This window comes from Prenolepis imparis, unplaced genomic scaffold (genome assembly GCF_030444845.1).
Source record: "Prenolepis imparis isolate NDT839.2.m4 unplaced genomic scaffold, iyPreImpa1.0 SCAF_11, whole genome shotgun sequence".
Lineage (NCBI taxonomy): Eukaryota > Metazoa > Arthropoda > Insecta > Hymenoptera > Formicidae > Prenolepis > Prenolepis imparis.
The window spans coordinates 6,167,528-6,184,721 of NW_028141169.1; the positions used below are offsets into that span (position 1 = coordinate 6,167,528).

The window sequence follows — 17,194 nt, forward strand, 5'->3', positions numbered from 1 at the left end:
TGTCTTTTCTTAATTAAAATTCCTCTAAATTATCAAAAGTTATTTCAACTATTTTGCAACATTTCATATTCAAAACTATCCATTTTAAATAATGATAAATATTAATTTTATATATATATATATATATATATCTCTTAAATAATATTATAAAGATTTTAAATATACACACACACACGCACACACAAGAGTTTAAAATTTTTTTAATCAACGATTTAAATCGCTCGTATCTCAAGTGTAAACGAAGACAAGAGGACAAAAGAGAGAAGGAGGACAAAAACAATGTTATTTCAACAATTTATTTATTTATTATTTTGAAATTTATTCGTTCGACGAATTCTACTGTTCTAATCTATTCTCAAGAGAGCTTATCAAAACACAAGTTGAGAAGGTCTGCCAATAGGCACAGCTTTACTTCGACAGTTTTCTCTGTTATAGATAACATTATATTCGCACCGTTACAAATCGAGAATTATTGTTGATATGTATTTGGGATAGTTGGAATGTATATTAAGCATAACACTATATATACTATATATAATCTCTCACGCGAACGATAGCTATCTATTGTTAAAGGACATTACACGGTTACGATATGTAAATAAAATATCCGGCACAATGGTATAATACAATTTCAATCCCAACACTCTGTAACCTCGGGTGTCTCTCTCTTTCAGAATAGATATGTTACATATACGAGATAATACGAGTTGTTGTTTTCCGCGTTTGTCAAATCGCGAGAAACTCAATGCGCGTTATCTGCGCTCAGTCGTTATCGGATAAGTCTTTTATCGCCAGATAATACCGCGGATATATAGGGTATATATAGAGCCGCGATATAAAAAAATTATGTAAATGTAAGGAAAGATGCTTAGGAGAATATGAGGTCATCCGCGATCGTCGTACTGTCCAAGATGGTATCAAAATTTCCATCGTCTTTGTGTGAATCGCGGTTCAATCTTCGTGCATTTCTAAATAAGAGAATATCCAGAAGCAAGCGGAGAACGCTAGTGTATTTAAATTTCATCGAGACGGAGGGAAACCCAGTCTTCGAGGAACAATAATTATCTCCTTTTAAAAAATAGCGCCCCTATCGATCTCTCGAAGCAAGAGGATACGATAGATCACGCGATCTGTATCCTCTCTGTTTCTCTCTTTCTCTGTAACTAATTCTCGTCACACGACTCCGCCTTTTAATTCCCTCTTTATGATTTTATCTCCGTTCGTCGCACGCTGGTCTCGGGCGCTCGATCCGTCTCGTTTGCGCCTGCGCGGAACGTAGTTATAAAAGCGACCGCTACGACGCAGCGCGCGTCAGTCGTGGAATCATCGCGGTGCGGAGTTGTTCGTACTAGAGTCTTGCGTGGAAGAGCAAACGAGCGTTTCGCGGATTAATCGAGCACGGAAGTAGAGAGACGGGGCGGACGCGTGCGTCCCCGCAGATCGCTGTAATCACGCGTTAATCGCCACGGTGTCGACGGTGGATTCGTGTCGACGTGACGGTATGAAATAACGACGGTCCGTAACGAAACAACGAGGGGCGGCAGGTAGCGGCGTCGGCGACGTCTTGATTCCAAGCGTCCGCGCTCAGTCCTCAGTGTAGGCTAGCCGGGTCGCTCGGCGATCGTCGCCACAAACCTTTTCCAAACCTTTCATCACCAACGACTTCTCGTCGTCATTCGCGCAGACGAGTCTACGACGTATGTACATATACATATATACATATAAGCATGTATGACGAGGGCCTCGCGCCAAAATATCTCTCTATATCATAATCTGGACTACGACGCGCGTCAGCGATAACATCGTCTTCCTCGATATACAGTAAACAACAAAGGCTTTGCAGGCCTTTTTATATTTCGCTTCCCGTTTGTCGCGGTGAGGTTAGCCTCGAAAAAGAGCGGCGATACGTTCCGATCACCGGCTTGACAGCGTTTGTCCACGTATAATTTTCAAGGTCGACTCGCGGAAAGTCTCGAGATATTAATTTCGCGTTCCTCTCCGCGTTAATTCCACGAGGATCTTGACAAAACGAAAGAGAAAGAGAGAAAGAGAGGAACACGCAACAACAAACATGGCTGCTGCGTCGTACGCGTGCACGCGCAATTGCACGGACGCGGGATATTTTTCGTGCGACATCCTCGGAGGGACGGACGCATGGTCTCCATGGTACGAGATCGTAGGATACGTCTCCTGCAATCCATGGATATTCTCTCTACTGGGCAGCGCCATCGTCGGCCTCACCGGCATCTTCCCCCTGTGGCTCATCCCCATCCAGGACGACGTCGATCTGAAAACAGGCGGTAAGTTTGGTCGCTTTTATATATATATATATAGCTGCAATAGAGATTCGTTGCGTCACATATCTACAGGTGACACGATACACATGAGAGACGCACATTATCACTAGGGCCCGGGTGTTCGGGCGATTTCTCGGGTCGCGCGCGGAGCACCACTGCGTGCAGGAGACCCGAGGCCCGCCGACCGCATCCGAATTGACAGTCGTCGGGCGTCGTGTCTCCTCGAGAAATGTTGCTATCTCACTCGCACACAGCGGTGCTCCGCGCGCGACCCGAGAAATCGCCCGAACATCTCTAATTATCACATCTAATCTCTACCATGTCATTTATCCTAATTTGTATAATGAAATTTCGTCGATTACTTTTACTATCGAATTTTTTTCTCCGTTATGCAACTCAATTGGGAGTCTTAACAAATTTATGTAATAAACATTTGATAGAAATGTGTGATAAAATGTGATAAATATCAGATTTAGTTTCCAGAATATACGGCCGTATATTTTTCTTCTATTTTTTGTTACTTCTGGCGCGATTTAATATATAATATATATGTATAAATATTTTTATTAACAATTTCAATTTTATTTTATTATCTGCTTTTATCATTCATTGCGCGACTAGTATTTTGTAAAGGTGAGAAAACTGAAGAAATGACTGATGATTTAACTAATAAAAGTAAACAAGTGTTATCGAATAATATTATTATATATTCGTCAAAGATTAGAAATAAAGTTGTGTAGTGATTATACGTATAAATACAGTATAAGTTATTAGTAAATGTAAGACCTTGATGTTAATTAACCGATATCTTCCTATCGGGACATGTAGTATAATTTTTTTGATGTAAAATTTTATAAAATTCTTTTTTGCAAAAACATAAATCACTATATCTCGAAATAAAATGCATAATATTACACGCGGAGCATCGCGTACATGTTGTTTCGGAAAGTACAAAGAGAAAGAGCTATCTTATTAATCACAATCTCGAACTAACACGCATAATGTCCACGCGGAATGCTACAAAGTTGCACAAAAGACTGTTGCGTTATGTATTGTAATTATCATTTATTTACATTTAGTTAGTACGCGGCGTAGAATGGCACATACAACTGTGATGTCATTCTTATTTTCCGAGTAACCCAGAAATCGCGGAATAACAGCGGATGATCCTACATTACTTAAAAGAACTTAATAAATACATCATAAATTCGCCATAGATTATCGTATGAATCGATTTGAGTCTCCATATATTCCTTATCCATGTATAAATTGAATTATTACATAATAATCGTACTATATTGCAAATTACGTGATGATATTGCAAAACTCTTTGTGTGTGTGAATTGAATTATTTCCAATAAATTCCATTAATTGAGGCGGGCTATCCTATTATGATCCAATTATAGCAATGAAGATCGCAAAAGTTATATGAGAATATCTACAAAAGCAGAGATTCTCAAACTTCTCTTTGCATTACATATTTTAATATAATTTAATACAATAATAATGAACGAATATAGAGAATTTTTATTTTCCTCAGACAGAAAAAATGATTATATTTGTATATCCGTTAATATATTTTTTCTAAATTTCTTTAAACATGAATTTGTAACTATATAATCCGATTCTCGTTCTTTAATTCTGTATGTAATTATTAGTTATATTTTCTCTGGATGCTTTAATTTGTAATTTCAGAGTTTCCGATTCGTAATTTTCCTCCAATTATATATATCGTTCTGTATAATTAATCTTATTGTTAGATGCAGACAAATATATAAAGTTCACTGTTGTCACGCAATAAGAAAGATCTTTGTTATGCAGAATAGTTATTATCTTCTTCTTTTGCTAATATTTCGAATCGGTCATTCAACTGTAGCTTCAATGCTGCGTTCAATACTATAGGATTACTATTGTTAATATTTGATAATCTTTTCTATAGAAAATATACATGATCAAGATAAAATCCCAAGACATAACACATATATATAGCTTTATGTGTTAAAGACTTACGGTCTTCATTGGTACAGCTGAACCATAACAGAATAGTCGGCTCAATTAGTAAAATTAATTGCAATAAACCCAATAAAAGCCAGGAGAGAGAAAATGAATTATTCGTTTATAATTGATTTCTGCGCGCATTTGCTATTCATTTGTGTATTTCTATAATAAAGCTTAATTAATACAATTGGGTTCAATTGTATTAATAATATTTTCCGTGGAAAATGATACAATAAAGTAAATTTGTCGTTGAACATGACTTATGACACTTTTGCAAAAATCAATTATTGTGTGTGCATGGTCAATATAATCATTTTAGCGTCATAATAAAGACGAGTCATTGTGGTTTTCTTATCTCCAATGATAAAAAGTAATTAAAATAATAATAATATATTAAAATAATTTTTTGTTAAAGTTCTTTTTTTTCGCGAGAAACGAGTTCCATGGATATAAATAAAATTACTTTAAATATGTATATGCTGCTAGTAAAACGCACTTATATATAATATTTGTTATGTGTGTTATTACAAACTAACACACTTCTCTGTCTCTTCATATGTGTGTTTTTTTTTTCATATATTAATTATTTCATATAAATAATCGTGAAGTATATCACTGTATGAAAGGCTATACGTATTCTATATTTTAAAATACATGGAAATATTATATAATTATACGCTTGTAATTATTTTTATATTAGCATGATTATATTAACAAGAAATATCCGAAAAATAAATCATTTATTAGATGATGTTGATTCGTATGGACAAAACAATTTCTGCTCCATTACAAAATTTCATAAAAGCTATTTAATTTGTTTGAATGAAAAGTTATAAGCTTAAACATAAAACTTAAACATGTGTTTTCAATCATATTTGTACGCAGTTAAATATCACGCGACAGAGAGCATATATATATATAAATAGTTGCATTTGCTTAAAACAGATCGCCACATATGCATATATAGGTTTAACTACGCACGAGTAATTGAAGAAATATGTTGTCAACAAAATTAATGCATATATAGCTTTTCTTTACTGAGAATTGCGAAATGACGGAAAATATCTGATAAAGTTGACACAGTATCTAATTTTATTTATTATTACAATAAATAACAGATACTCAATTCATTGATATTAGAGAAGACTAATTTCATGAAAATATAATAAAGCATATTTTTATATACATAAATCTGATGAAATAATTTACAAAGTGCGCATAACTGTATTTTTATTTGTTACTGCATGTACGGCATATAATATAATTACAATTTGATAATTTATTAATATACAATTTCTATCTGTTCGAAGAACTTTAACAAAGAAGTAAGTTGGCAATGTTTTACATGACAAAAGCAGACGGAATTCGAAGGTCATGGAACTTGTTTCGCACAGTATCCAGAATGTCGAATGAAACTTCTAGTTCAATTGTAAAGCATATTTCAAGCTAGACTCAAAAAGAAACTCATTCTATTTCTCAGTCCTTTATCATATTTATAATGTTTACTGTTTACTTTTTGTGCATCGGCGAAACAAATATGAATATTCAACAAAGAGCACTTACCTTTATGCAGCATAAATGCAACATGTTGCATTTATGTTACATAAATCCATTTGAAATGTATTATTTATTTATACTTTCTGATTTAACAGTCTCAATTTCGTCGCATAATTTCATCAATAAATAACGATCTTATAAGGAAAAACTAAAAAAACATTTTTTATGAAAATATACAATTATAAAATGGATATATTAATATTTGTACATATTAATATATATTATTGGGAAATTCTCTCTCTTTGCTAAAGTATTTTTGACTATTTATAAATCAGTTAGAAATAACCACACTTTATTAGTTGCTATGAAATAGTCTGCGTATCGCTTTTCAGAATAAAATGCACTTTGGATATTTTTGAAAGCTTGGGCCATATGAAGTTAAGGATTTAGATTTGAAAGTTTCTTTTCCGTCGTACAATATATTTCTGGTTAAAAGCAGTTATAAACTTCGAAAGCAGCTGTAGCTCGCATAAAGTTATCTAACAGTTACAATCGCAGTTCAAAGCAAAGAAAAAAAAAACTTTCCCGCATTGTACATATACATATATATTTATTATACAATAACCATCAAATGGAAAATTTTCGAATGGTTAAATATTTCGAACAATACGCATTGTAGTAAAAAAATGTTTTGCAAACCGTTCCGAAAATTTTCGTGTTTATTGTATAATGAATATATACTCTGTGAGATAGTTTATTCCTTTCTTTGCTTTTACGATCCTCGCAGTATCTTGAAAAGAAAAAAAAAAAAAGGAAAATATATAGATTTTAAATTTGATTTGCTTGTACGCTATATGCGTCACGAAAATTTTTGTGTTATAAACATGACATTATCGAACATTCGTCGATGTAAATTAGTGTAACACTATTCACAAAACGTATATATCGCGATATTCGGTAAAATTCCATTAATGTCCGTAACACTGCGAATTTTGCGGGCGCGAACCTATAATAACGATTGGAATCGATAGTGTCAACCACTGACGACTTTAATTAACTTTCGTGTGGAATAACCATCGATACTGCGATGCAAAGCGTTTATTGCGTTTATTTGTTTTTTCCCTCTATATAGTCACTTTTTATGTCCAGACATGGAGATAAACGTACGCATTTATCACATTCTTTTCTCATAATCGTGACGTCAGATCACTATCCATCGAGACATTCAAGTTGATTGTACAATATGATATTGTAAAGTGAAGCTATTCAACTAATTACTATATAGAAGTCAAATAAGTGACTTTAATTGGCTAGATAAACATGGTTTTGTGGGGATAAAATTCATGAATAAAATTAACAAATTGCAGTTATAGACGCACATACTTTGCCGTTTGTCTACAATTTCAGATATTTTACATTATTCTCATTTTAGAAACAATAACATAATTATTCGTTAGAGGGAAGGGTGCAGTATATATCTTTCTCTTAAAACTTTCTCTATTATTTCGTATTTTCCGAATCAACAATGCGGTAATTTCAAATTATACGAGTGAGATTAACAGTAAAAGTTGCTACGCCGCCCAACTTTAATAGTATAAACTTTTTGTAAATGTCGAAAGTTGCGCGAGAATTTAATCGTTTCTCAATGAACAAAAACTCGTATTACAAAACTAACTTTTTCTATCGTCGATTTAATTGTGTTTCAACAACAAAATTAATTTATGCATCAATTGGAAACATTATTGATTTTTTATATAAAACATTTTGTAAAATGTTCACCGAATTTTACGTTAAAATTTCAAATTCTTGCATTTAAACCAATTTAGACGACCAATCAATTTTTGATGGCCAAAGACAATTATTTATGTAACAATTAATATAAAAAAATATTGAAGTTTTTTATTAAGTTAAAAATTAAATATATATATATATATATATATATATATATATATATATAAAGCTATGTTCTTCTATCAATTCAAAGTTTTTATTGATAAAATATCAGAAAAATTCATATTACGTTAAAAGGCATGTTGTATTATATAAAATTAATATCGAACAAAAATGATTACTTTGATCACGACACACTTGAATTCTTTTCATTTTTTATCTGACATGTATAATAATCTTTCATGTGATATAATCCAATCCATAATTTCATGAAAAAATAAGCGTCAAGATGATTTATATATATGTACCGTAGATTCGTCTCTCGATACTTCATATCGAGAGTTATCTTTGGTCTTGATATTGAAGATAATTAATTTTATATGAGCCGGTGGAAAAATGATTGTCTTTTTTATACACTATGTTTCTTTCATATTTATAGGTATATTATCTATTCTCTTATATCATTTTACTTTTGTCTACGATATTTTCTAATGAATAAACGCAACAAGAATTGCATAATTAATTATATCTTCTGTAGATCAAACGCACAAATTTGAATATTATTAGATTTTGCCTGGAACTTTATTCATTAAGTTATCTATGTATCGTCAATATTGTATGTTAAACTGTTTTTAGTCACAACGATTTATGCTGAAATATTTTCTAATTTTTTACTCGCGACAATCTAAAAGTTTTATCATGCACTATCACAATTATATCTTTTGCGCATATTTTTATATTAATTAAATTAACGAATAATTATTTTTTATATAAAAATATTTTTTTACATTTTATTGCAATGCGATCAATTTTTTTCAAAAACTTCGAAAAGAATAAAATAATTAAAGTTATTATCAATACCGGAAGCAAAAGTCTCAAAGAAAATTTTGAAGTCATTTAAATATTAAGTATATAATTCTCGAGATCATTAATTATATATAATTCTTTTTAATTCTTTTAACATTAATAATCATCTTGCTAAAACTGAGAACTTTGTTTTACGCTAATGAGAATTTTACTTTAAAATAATTTATAAATCAGGTTATGTCTCAACATTGCATATAATTGAGCTTTAAGCTGCCAAAGCGTATTAATTTCGAAATTTATAAGTGTCGAGATAATTGAGTGTTGCATCATATTCTCATTGGTATGTACGTGTGCGAATAAAAAAAATCACAAAAAAAATAAATTATACATTGGAAATGAATCTCTGTTGATTATGTCCGTTTTTTTTTTTTTTTTTTTTGTGTGTGTGAGACATTCGGTGAAGAGTAAGATCGCAACACTCTTCGTCGCAGTTATGCTGTGATGCATTTTATCCTTCCGAAGTCCACAAAGAAATCGCCGTTACGCCTCGCTGTCACGATCTTTCAACGTGTTATCGCCTTCTTGAGAACATTGAAAGCACGCCTATTGTACAATTCCACGGGATGTGCCTGATAATATATTTATTTATCAGTTACGTCACGATGAATAAACATCTGATATTTGCTAGCATATCTATGCAATTGGGAAAAACCTGCATGCAATGCATGGTCTGGTGATGTAAAAAATAAATTCGCATAATCCGTGCTGTAATAATAATTGCGTACGATGTAAATATTTCACACAAGTCTTGCAAAAAAGGAACGATTTGATTTACAATTATCGTACACATATTATAAAATAAAGATAAAATAATTATTTAGGAGATTGGAAAATATAAACTCTTATTTTATAAATTTTGATTATGAAAATTTGATTTCTAAAATAGTGAAGTATCTGTGACACTTATCATAAATGAATCTATAATTTATTTTAGAATCGAACAATATCCCAAATTTTACTGGTGTAAATAATCGAGAAATCGGATTCTCATTACGAGTGTTATATAATAAGTTTACGCTTTCAATTTAAGATCTAGTATATTCCGACAAATCGTGACTCTTTGAAATCAATTGAAAGATTTTAACATCCACTCATCAGTTGTATCATATCTATTATACAAAATAAGTCTGTTTTTAATATAAACATAAAAATTAATAGTTTCCTTATATTGCGGCTTTTAGCATTTCGAGGCATAAAAACTTAGTTACGTGATCTTTCAATTCCTGGTTTAATTCGATTGTGTAACAGGGTTATTATTTTGATAGCAGTACTGAAACATCTGTTGTGAATTTACAACGCATACCTCGTTATGATTCTAATTGTAGATGCACTCATCTTTATCTCTCTTTTCGTTGCATCTCTTCGTTATTATATTTTAGGAAGAAATATGTTCTAGCTCTCTTCATTTTTAACTTACAATTATACAAGACATTTATAAGAGTGTGTATATGTGTACGTATATATTAATTTAAATATATTTTTACATGACACAAATCTAAAAAGATGTTCTGTATAATATTGCCATTCATTGCATTTTTAACAAAGTCTTGAAATATTTAATCTTTAAATCTTTAAATTGCATAATAATATCTTTTCTAATTTTTTACGCAACGATTACGTTTACAAGCTTAAAAACACGATGTTCTTCCTCGATCAATTTTATTGAAGAGAAAAGTGTGCTATACTTTTACATCGTCAGTTATACGTACAATATGTATTTTTATTTGTTTTAAATTAAATATACCTCGGTGGTTCGATGTTACTCTTGGAGAGAAGACTATCTTACAAAGCTCATCAGTGATAAATCTTATTTAATTTTACACTTCATAAAATTTAATCTTTTTTGCCTGCCTCTCGTATAAAAGTAGAAAGTTTTGAGAATAATAGAATTTATAAATTTCTCACCGAACTCATATACAGCAGATGCTATATACAATACTTTTTTTCACACCTATTAGATTTTTACAAAAAAATATTTTTGAGCAACAATAATAATTGTCGACCTACGTTAAAATGCTTTATATTTAAAAAAATCTTCCAGTTTATTTTATGTATATCATACACTTATTATTTAAACAAATTAGATTTCTCAAAAAATATAATTTGACAAAAAAAATATTTTATACATAATACAATATGTATATGAATAAAAATTGTTATGCCTGAAAAACAACTTGAAATCTTCTTTTCTAATTATCTTATCCGCATCATCAGCGTGATGCATATTCACTTTCTATCAATAATCCATTTTTTATTCCGGTTATGTTAATTACACCAATCAAATTCTTTTTATTACAACTGATGCAACCATGCCCGATATACTTTATTTAATAATAATAATACCGAAGTAGGTCATGATATCGAATAAGTCGTCGATCTGTCGACAGGAATTTGTAACTGGTTATATAGAATGTGCATCCCGAAAACCGGTTTTATTCCTCTTATTTCATATTCTGATTCTACGTAACCAAATTCTTCATCTCCATAATTCTCTCATAATCTCTCATAATTCTTCAGTTAAATACTAATTCTCTAAGAATAAATTATATAGATTGAACAAGATTCAATTGTGTTCTCTATTTAACAAATGAGTTTAGACGAAACGCAGTTTATGGGGATTTATATAACTAAAATATTAATGAATAAATAAATATATTATATGTGTGTGTGTGTGTGTGTGTGTGTGTGTGTGTGTATTTCTATTAATTTTTTTTAATATAGTTAAATTGATATTTTAAAAATTTTTCTGAAATTGAAACAACACAAATATTCGTGTCTTTCATTACAACTTGTAACGGTTGACAATAATATATCTTTAAATTAAACAAATTGCGACATGTTTTACAATTCGAAATTGAAAGTTGATGAATTTATCAGTCGAAAGAACGGTCTAATCATATTAAACTGAAATTGAGATCCGCCTACTCATTTATATTTATTTTCCTCTTTTTTCCCGTGAATCATACGTTGACATCATAGTGGTTATCATCGGATGGCCTATTCTAGATTGCTGTTTACTGCAGCAAATATGAGCTGTGTGCAAGCGATTATTGAATGCGTTAAACGTCACATTAAAAATAATTAATATTTCGCATTATTTCTTAACATCGGACTTTCTATATTATGACGAAAAATTAAATATGATACTCGGCATATCGCGCCTTTGCAAGTTTCTCACATATCATAGTTTATGCTTTAAAAAACGAGATAAATATTATGTATCATGCAATATTACAGAAACGAGTCAATTGTATACATATCGGCACACGAGTTCCGTGACCCGCGTGCAAAGAAGCATAAAACATTCATAGTACATTTTATATTTTATCGCATGAACACATTTCGTACTTATCGTCGTCTGCCATACGCAACGATAAAACGCCAGTAAACGATTCGTCGATTTATAGTTCTATTATTGGTTTCTATTATACTTCATAAATATATTATACACATTTTTTACAGTTTTCTTTGCCATAATATTTTTTTTCTTCGCTAAATGCGATACGCGCGCGACGATGCCTCAATAATTTTTCACTTTTCTCAAATCCAACGAAATCAATGAAAAATTTATTCACGAATCCGCTTTTTCTATAAATGCGAAGGAATGTACACAAATAAATATTTCCTGACTAAGCTGTTGATGTTTTTCTCTCCTATTAATGGATACACACGCTGAAAATAATATAAGTCGCTACAATTCACAAACGTTTTAACTATTTGAACGCACGTGCACGCAAAATGAATACTAACTTTTTATTTTTCTTATTGCAGAAAACGGCGGCACTTTAAAGATTCTTTTGAGCTTTGCTGTGGGCGCACTGTTGGGCGATGTTTTTTTACATCTTTTGCCGGAAGCATTCGAGAGTGAATTACAGACCAAAGGTAATTTTATTTAGCCTTATATTCTATTATGCAACTACTTAGATAAGTTGGATTAATTTTTATCTTATACAAAAATTTTAATATATTAAAAAAGTCACCTATAATATTATTGATAAGATTGATAAGATTGTTATCGTAAAAATAAAAAAGTAATGATTACAGCAATGCAGATAAATATTATCGCGATACGAAAAATTATAGAAACAAATTTCGGTGTATTATACAAGAGAGACGTAGTTTATTGATATAAAATTTCTATTTATTCGTGCGACATTTAATTGGTATGCAATATCTAATAAATGGAGCAGTATTTGCGCATCGTGCAAAATAAGCAGCGTTATCAGGAGGAAATGTTGATAAAAAGAAAACCGAGTAACCTAGATTATTTAATGAATCTTATTGCTCTTTCCAGCATTGCGAAATCTAATACACAAGATGCGAATATATAATGCATATACGATATTTTCCTATTATCTTTACGTAGCGTATATATTTATCGTGTATATGTGCTCTGAATCTACTTTGCAACCTGCGCGTTAATAGAGTACGTCTCTGGTCTTCTCAGATCGAGAGCTTTATGAACGATTTAAGCGGCGAACTCTATTGTCCATCAGTTACAGATTTGAATTGCCAGCTGCGTCCATGTAAATTAAATGTCCTTCCGACCGAAGCGCGTTAGGAATTCGAGGTGATCAATGGACTAGTGATGACCGTGTAAATTGATCGGTTTTTGAATTCCAAGTTTTCTAGCTTTTTTATTTTATATTTGTCGGGTTTATCGGAAGTTTATCACTAAAAGACTAGCAGTGAATTATATATATTTATTAAATCTCATAAATATTAATGAATCATTAAACGATATATACATATACATATATCAATGAATCATTTAAATTATATATATAGATATATACATATATGTTAAAGAATATATAAGTTAATATATAATAAATAATATTGCAGATGAGATACATTTTATGGATTGCGACTATGATTTAGTCTTAAATATCTCATTTCATTTGTCTTATCCTTAGCCATTTTATCTTTTAAACATCTATAAATGTTTTATGTTGACTTTTATTTACAGCTGGAAATAATAATTCGTCCATGCCTGTGGGCCTGTCGGTGTTATCTGCCTTTCTGTTCTTTGTTATCGTCGAAAAATTCGTCACCACTATAAACGAGGAAGCAGCAATCATTCCAGAGCAGACTGATGAAACTTCAACTAAAGATGCGAGTAAAGAAAAAGAGATGGATAATAATAATTGTATCATGCTAAACACGGAAAAAAACGGTTTCACGAAAGAATGTTTGAAAAAATCGACCGAGGTAATTTTATTATATTATTTGAAAATAATGTGTATTATCTAAATTCAGTAGAATTATGTCTATAAAATGATTTACTTACGACAGATACAATCTTTCCTGGAAAAACAATGCGGCAAGAACAGACAAACTCCAAACCGTGTCAAAGATCTGCGAAAGAACGGCTTTAAAGACGTTGACGTTATGAAATCTGCATTAGCACGCGAATGTCCTAATAATGATGGTCCATTGGTCGATGAAGCAAAGAGTTGTTTGAAGAAACTTGCGAAGAGCAACGGTTTTACATCGGCAGTCTCACGCGCTGACTCTCCGCGCGTAATCCCATCAAGCAATGCGCATTTGATCGTGTGGACAAAGAAATTTACATCGGACTTGTGCCGCAAATTTTTCGATCCTAAGGCCTTTCCTGGATACCTCAATCTTTTAATGAATTTTCTCGACAATTTTACTCACGGTTTATCTGTGGGTGGATCGTTCCTTATTTCTTTTCGCGTAGGTGTCCTCAGCACGTTCACTATTTTGGTGCATGAAATACCTCACGAGGTTGGCGATTTTGCTATTTTGTTGCGAAGTGGATTTAGCAGATGGGATGCTGCGCGGGCGCAGTTAATCACGGCCAGTGGCGGAATCGTTGGTGCTTTGGCCGCAGTCTCCTTTTCTAGTTTAGGTAAATTATCACAAAAAGCGTACAACGTATGTAACTTAACTTTAAAAACTTGATAACTAAAATAATAGTTAATTATTTTTTTTTTTTTTATTTGACTATAAATGTTTTTGTCGTTATTATGAGCATTAAAATGTTATTGTGTAAAGCATCAAACTTTTGAAACAATTTTATCTAGTATATTGTGTAGATAATATATCACTAATGATGATATCACTAATTTATCATAATTAAATTTTTTATTTTAATTAAATAAATTTGTTATATGTAATGTGTCTGGTCTTGTCTTTTCAGAGGAAAGAACCAGTTGGATATTGCCATTGACTGCAGGAGGATTTATACATATTGGTCTAGTAACTATCTTGCCCGATTTATTAAAAGAAACGAATACGAAAGAATCATTGAAGCAATTCGGTGCTCTACTTTTTGGGGTTATTATTATGGCCGCGTTGATGTTTATTTAAGCGAAATATATATAAGTTGAATAATTTGATTAGAAGGATTAGTGAAGAGAAGTTCAATTAAATGTTAGTATACGCTGAGTACAATTTTACCGAACTTATATGTTTCGGTGTATATATCATCAGTACAGTACTCCAAAGTTGCCATAAAATTATATAATATTGCTCAATGGAGATGGAGTATCCGAGGAAGGAAAACTAGCGACGATAAACGACTGACCAAACTCGTGTATGATAGATAATCAGACTTAATCTAGTTTATAATATTTTGTATCAGAAATGTTTTCTCCGATATGATATATACATACATTGAAATATTTCAAATTGAAATATTTGTTATAAAGTCTGAAATTATCGTTAGTTTTCCGCTCTTCTATAATCTTTGAAAATAATGAGATTACACTCACAGAATCTTTTTCATGGTTTACTAAAAATTTTCTTAAATCCAAAGTAACAATGATAGACGAAATGCGTTCTTACAATGAATAACAGAGATAATTTGTATATTATTTTATTACAATTAGCTTACTCCAATGTTGTTATGTTATTACAAGATATTTCGAGAAACTGTTATAAACCTCGCTGTTATAATTTATACATCAATATGCATCTTCTGTCATAAATTAAGATTTATTGATAAAAATACATGTAAATACTGGTACCTTCCAAAATATCACAACGTGATTAATTTTTCTGCTAACAGGATATTGTAATTAATATAAAAATTAAATCTAAAGCCAGTATTGACATATAATCATGTTTTGATTAAATTTGAAGGCTAATGTATATAATATTTATGCTATTTCTTTTTTTTGTATAAAGATATACGAAAATTGTAATGAAAACTTCCTCAATGAAAATCCTCAATGGACATGTTATATGCGTGCATTTATAGTCCAGATACCAACACGTTAAGAGTATACTAGTGAATGTACATTCAGTTCCTAAAGTTAATTATAAATAATAGGTCATAATTAGGTCAGCACCTTTTAAGAAATAGTCGCATAAAGAAGAAGAAAGTATTCCATGTTGTACAGAATTGGAAAATAGAAATTGTGCACATTTTGAATTTAACAAATTAAATTTCGATAAAACATGAAATAACATTTGCATACAAATTTTGTAAAAAGTCCAGATTTAGAGTGTTTTTTGGGCATATTTGATAAAACTTCGTATAGATCGTATAGATCATATAGAAACATAGAGATACATAGAGATTACATTTTGAATAGACATAATATCTAATGAATGAAGTAAATTGATCATATATACAGATCACAAAATTATGTTCCTTTCATCTGTACGACTTTGTTATATAATTATATAGTTATTAATTTTTTGATATTAAATATTCATAAAGTATATATCATATATTTTAATGCAATTATTCATAAATAATGCAAAAAATTTGAAACCTCTAATATATATTCTATAGCACATATTAATTGCTATCATTATGAAAAATTATATTTTCTTTAAGGCTCCTGGTACCTTGCCGACCATGTCGGAATCGTGACGTCAGAGGCGAGAAAATACACGCTATTTTTTTTTAGATGCCATTTCTAAATAAAAACATATTTGCATAAAATAACACTTAAGATCGGCGTTTTTTAGAAGTGTATTAAAGAGATCTCAAGTGTTATTTTATGCAAATATGTTTTTATTTAGAAATGGCATCTAAAAAAAAATAGCGTGTGTTTTCTCGCCTCTGACGTCACGATTCCAATATGGCCGCGGTGAGCACCCAGGAGCCTTAAATAGAATACATGATAATGAGTATATTTATGAAAGATACTACTATGTATCTTCTTCAGAGTTTCATCTTGTTATATATTCAGATAATTCAGAAAAAAATCAGATAATGTATGCATATAATATATTATAGAAAATACAAACTTTGTTACACTTCCAGTTTGTAAAGATGAATGGGACATTGAGAAAAAAAATATTTGACTTGTAATTTTCTCTCATGTATGATAGCCTCATGTATCATGCACAATATTCATATTTTATTAGACGCAAGATAACGCGATCCTTGTACTTAATCAATAAAAACAAGGTATTATATAATATTTAAATGCATGATACAGGAGCGCTTTTCTTCTGCACCTGTAAATAGATATTCCCTTACTCGGGAAACTGGTTAAAATTAACATCTTTTACAAAAATATTTTATATGAATTATGATTATATGTAAGTAAAGAATTAATCATATGTAATCTCTAATTTGTAAATAAAATGTACTATTCTGCGATCATATTTTATTTCTTTCGCATTAAATTAATACTATGGGAATTGTTTTGGATAATTAA

The 17,194-nt window shown here is 30.8% G+C and overlaps 1 protein-coding gene across 1 annotated transcript; it reads left to right on the plus strand.

The window, feature by feature from the left end:
* The first annotated feature begins 1,297 nt into the window (after positions 1-1,297).
* Zip99c (Zinc transporter Zip99C) lies at positions 1,298-17,139 on the plus strand. Its single transcript, XM_083049428.1, has 5 exons — positions 1,298-2,300; positions 12,321-12,431; positions 13,519-13,760; positions 13,845-14,424; positions 14,716-17,139. The coding sequence occupies exons 1-5, from the start codon at positions 2,072-2,074 to the stop codon at positions 14,883-14,885; spliced, it is 1,332 nt and encodes a 443-aa protein (XP_082905554.1). The 5' UTR covers positions 1,298-2,071; the 3' UTR covers positions 14,886-17,139.
* Positions 17,140-17,194: the final 55 nt, after the last annotated feature.

Coding starts and splice junctions, on each gene's coding strand:
- Zip99c (XM_083049428.1), top strand. CDS start 2,072: ATGGCTGCTGCGTCGTACGCGTGCACGCGCAATTGCACGGACGCGGGA. Junction 2,301..12,320: donor CGTCGATCTGAAAACAGGCG/GTAAGTTTGGTC, acceptor TTCTTATTGCAG/AAAACGGCGGCACTTTAAAG. Junction 12,432..13,518: donor GAGTGAATTACAGACCAAAG/GTAATTTTATTT, acceptor TTTTATTTACAG/CTGGAAATAATAATTCGTCC.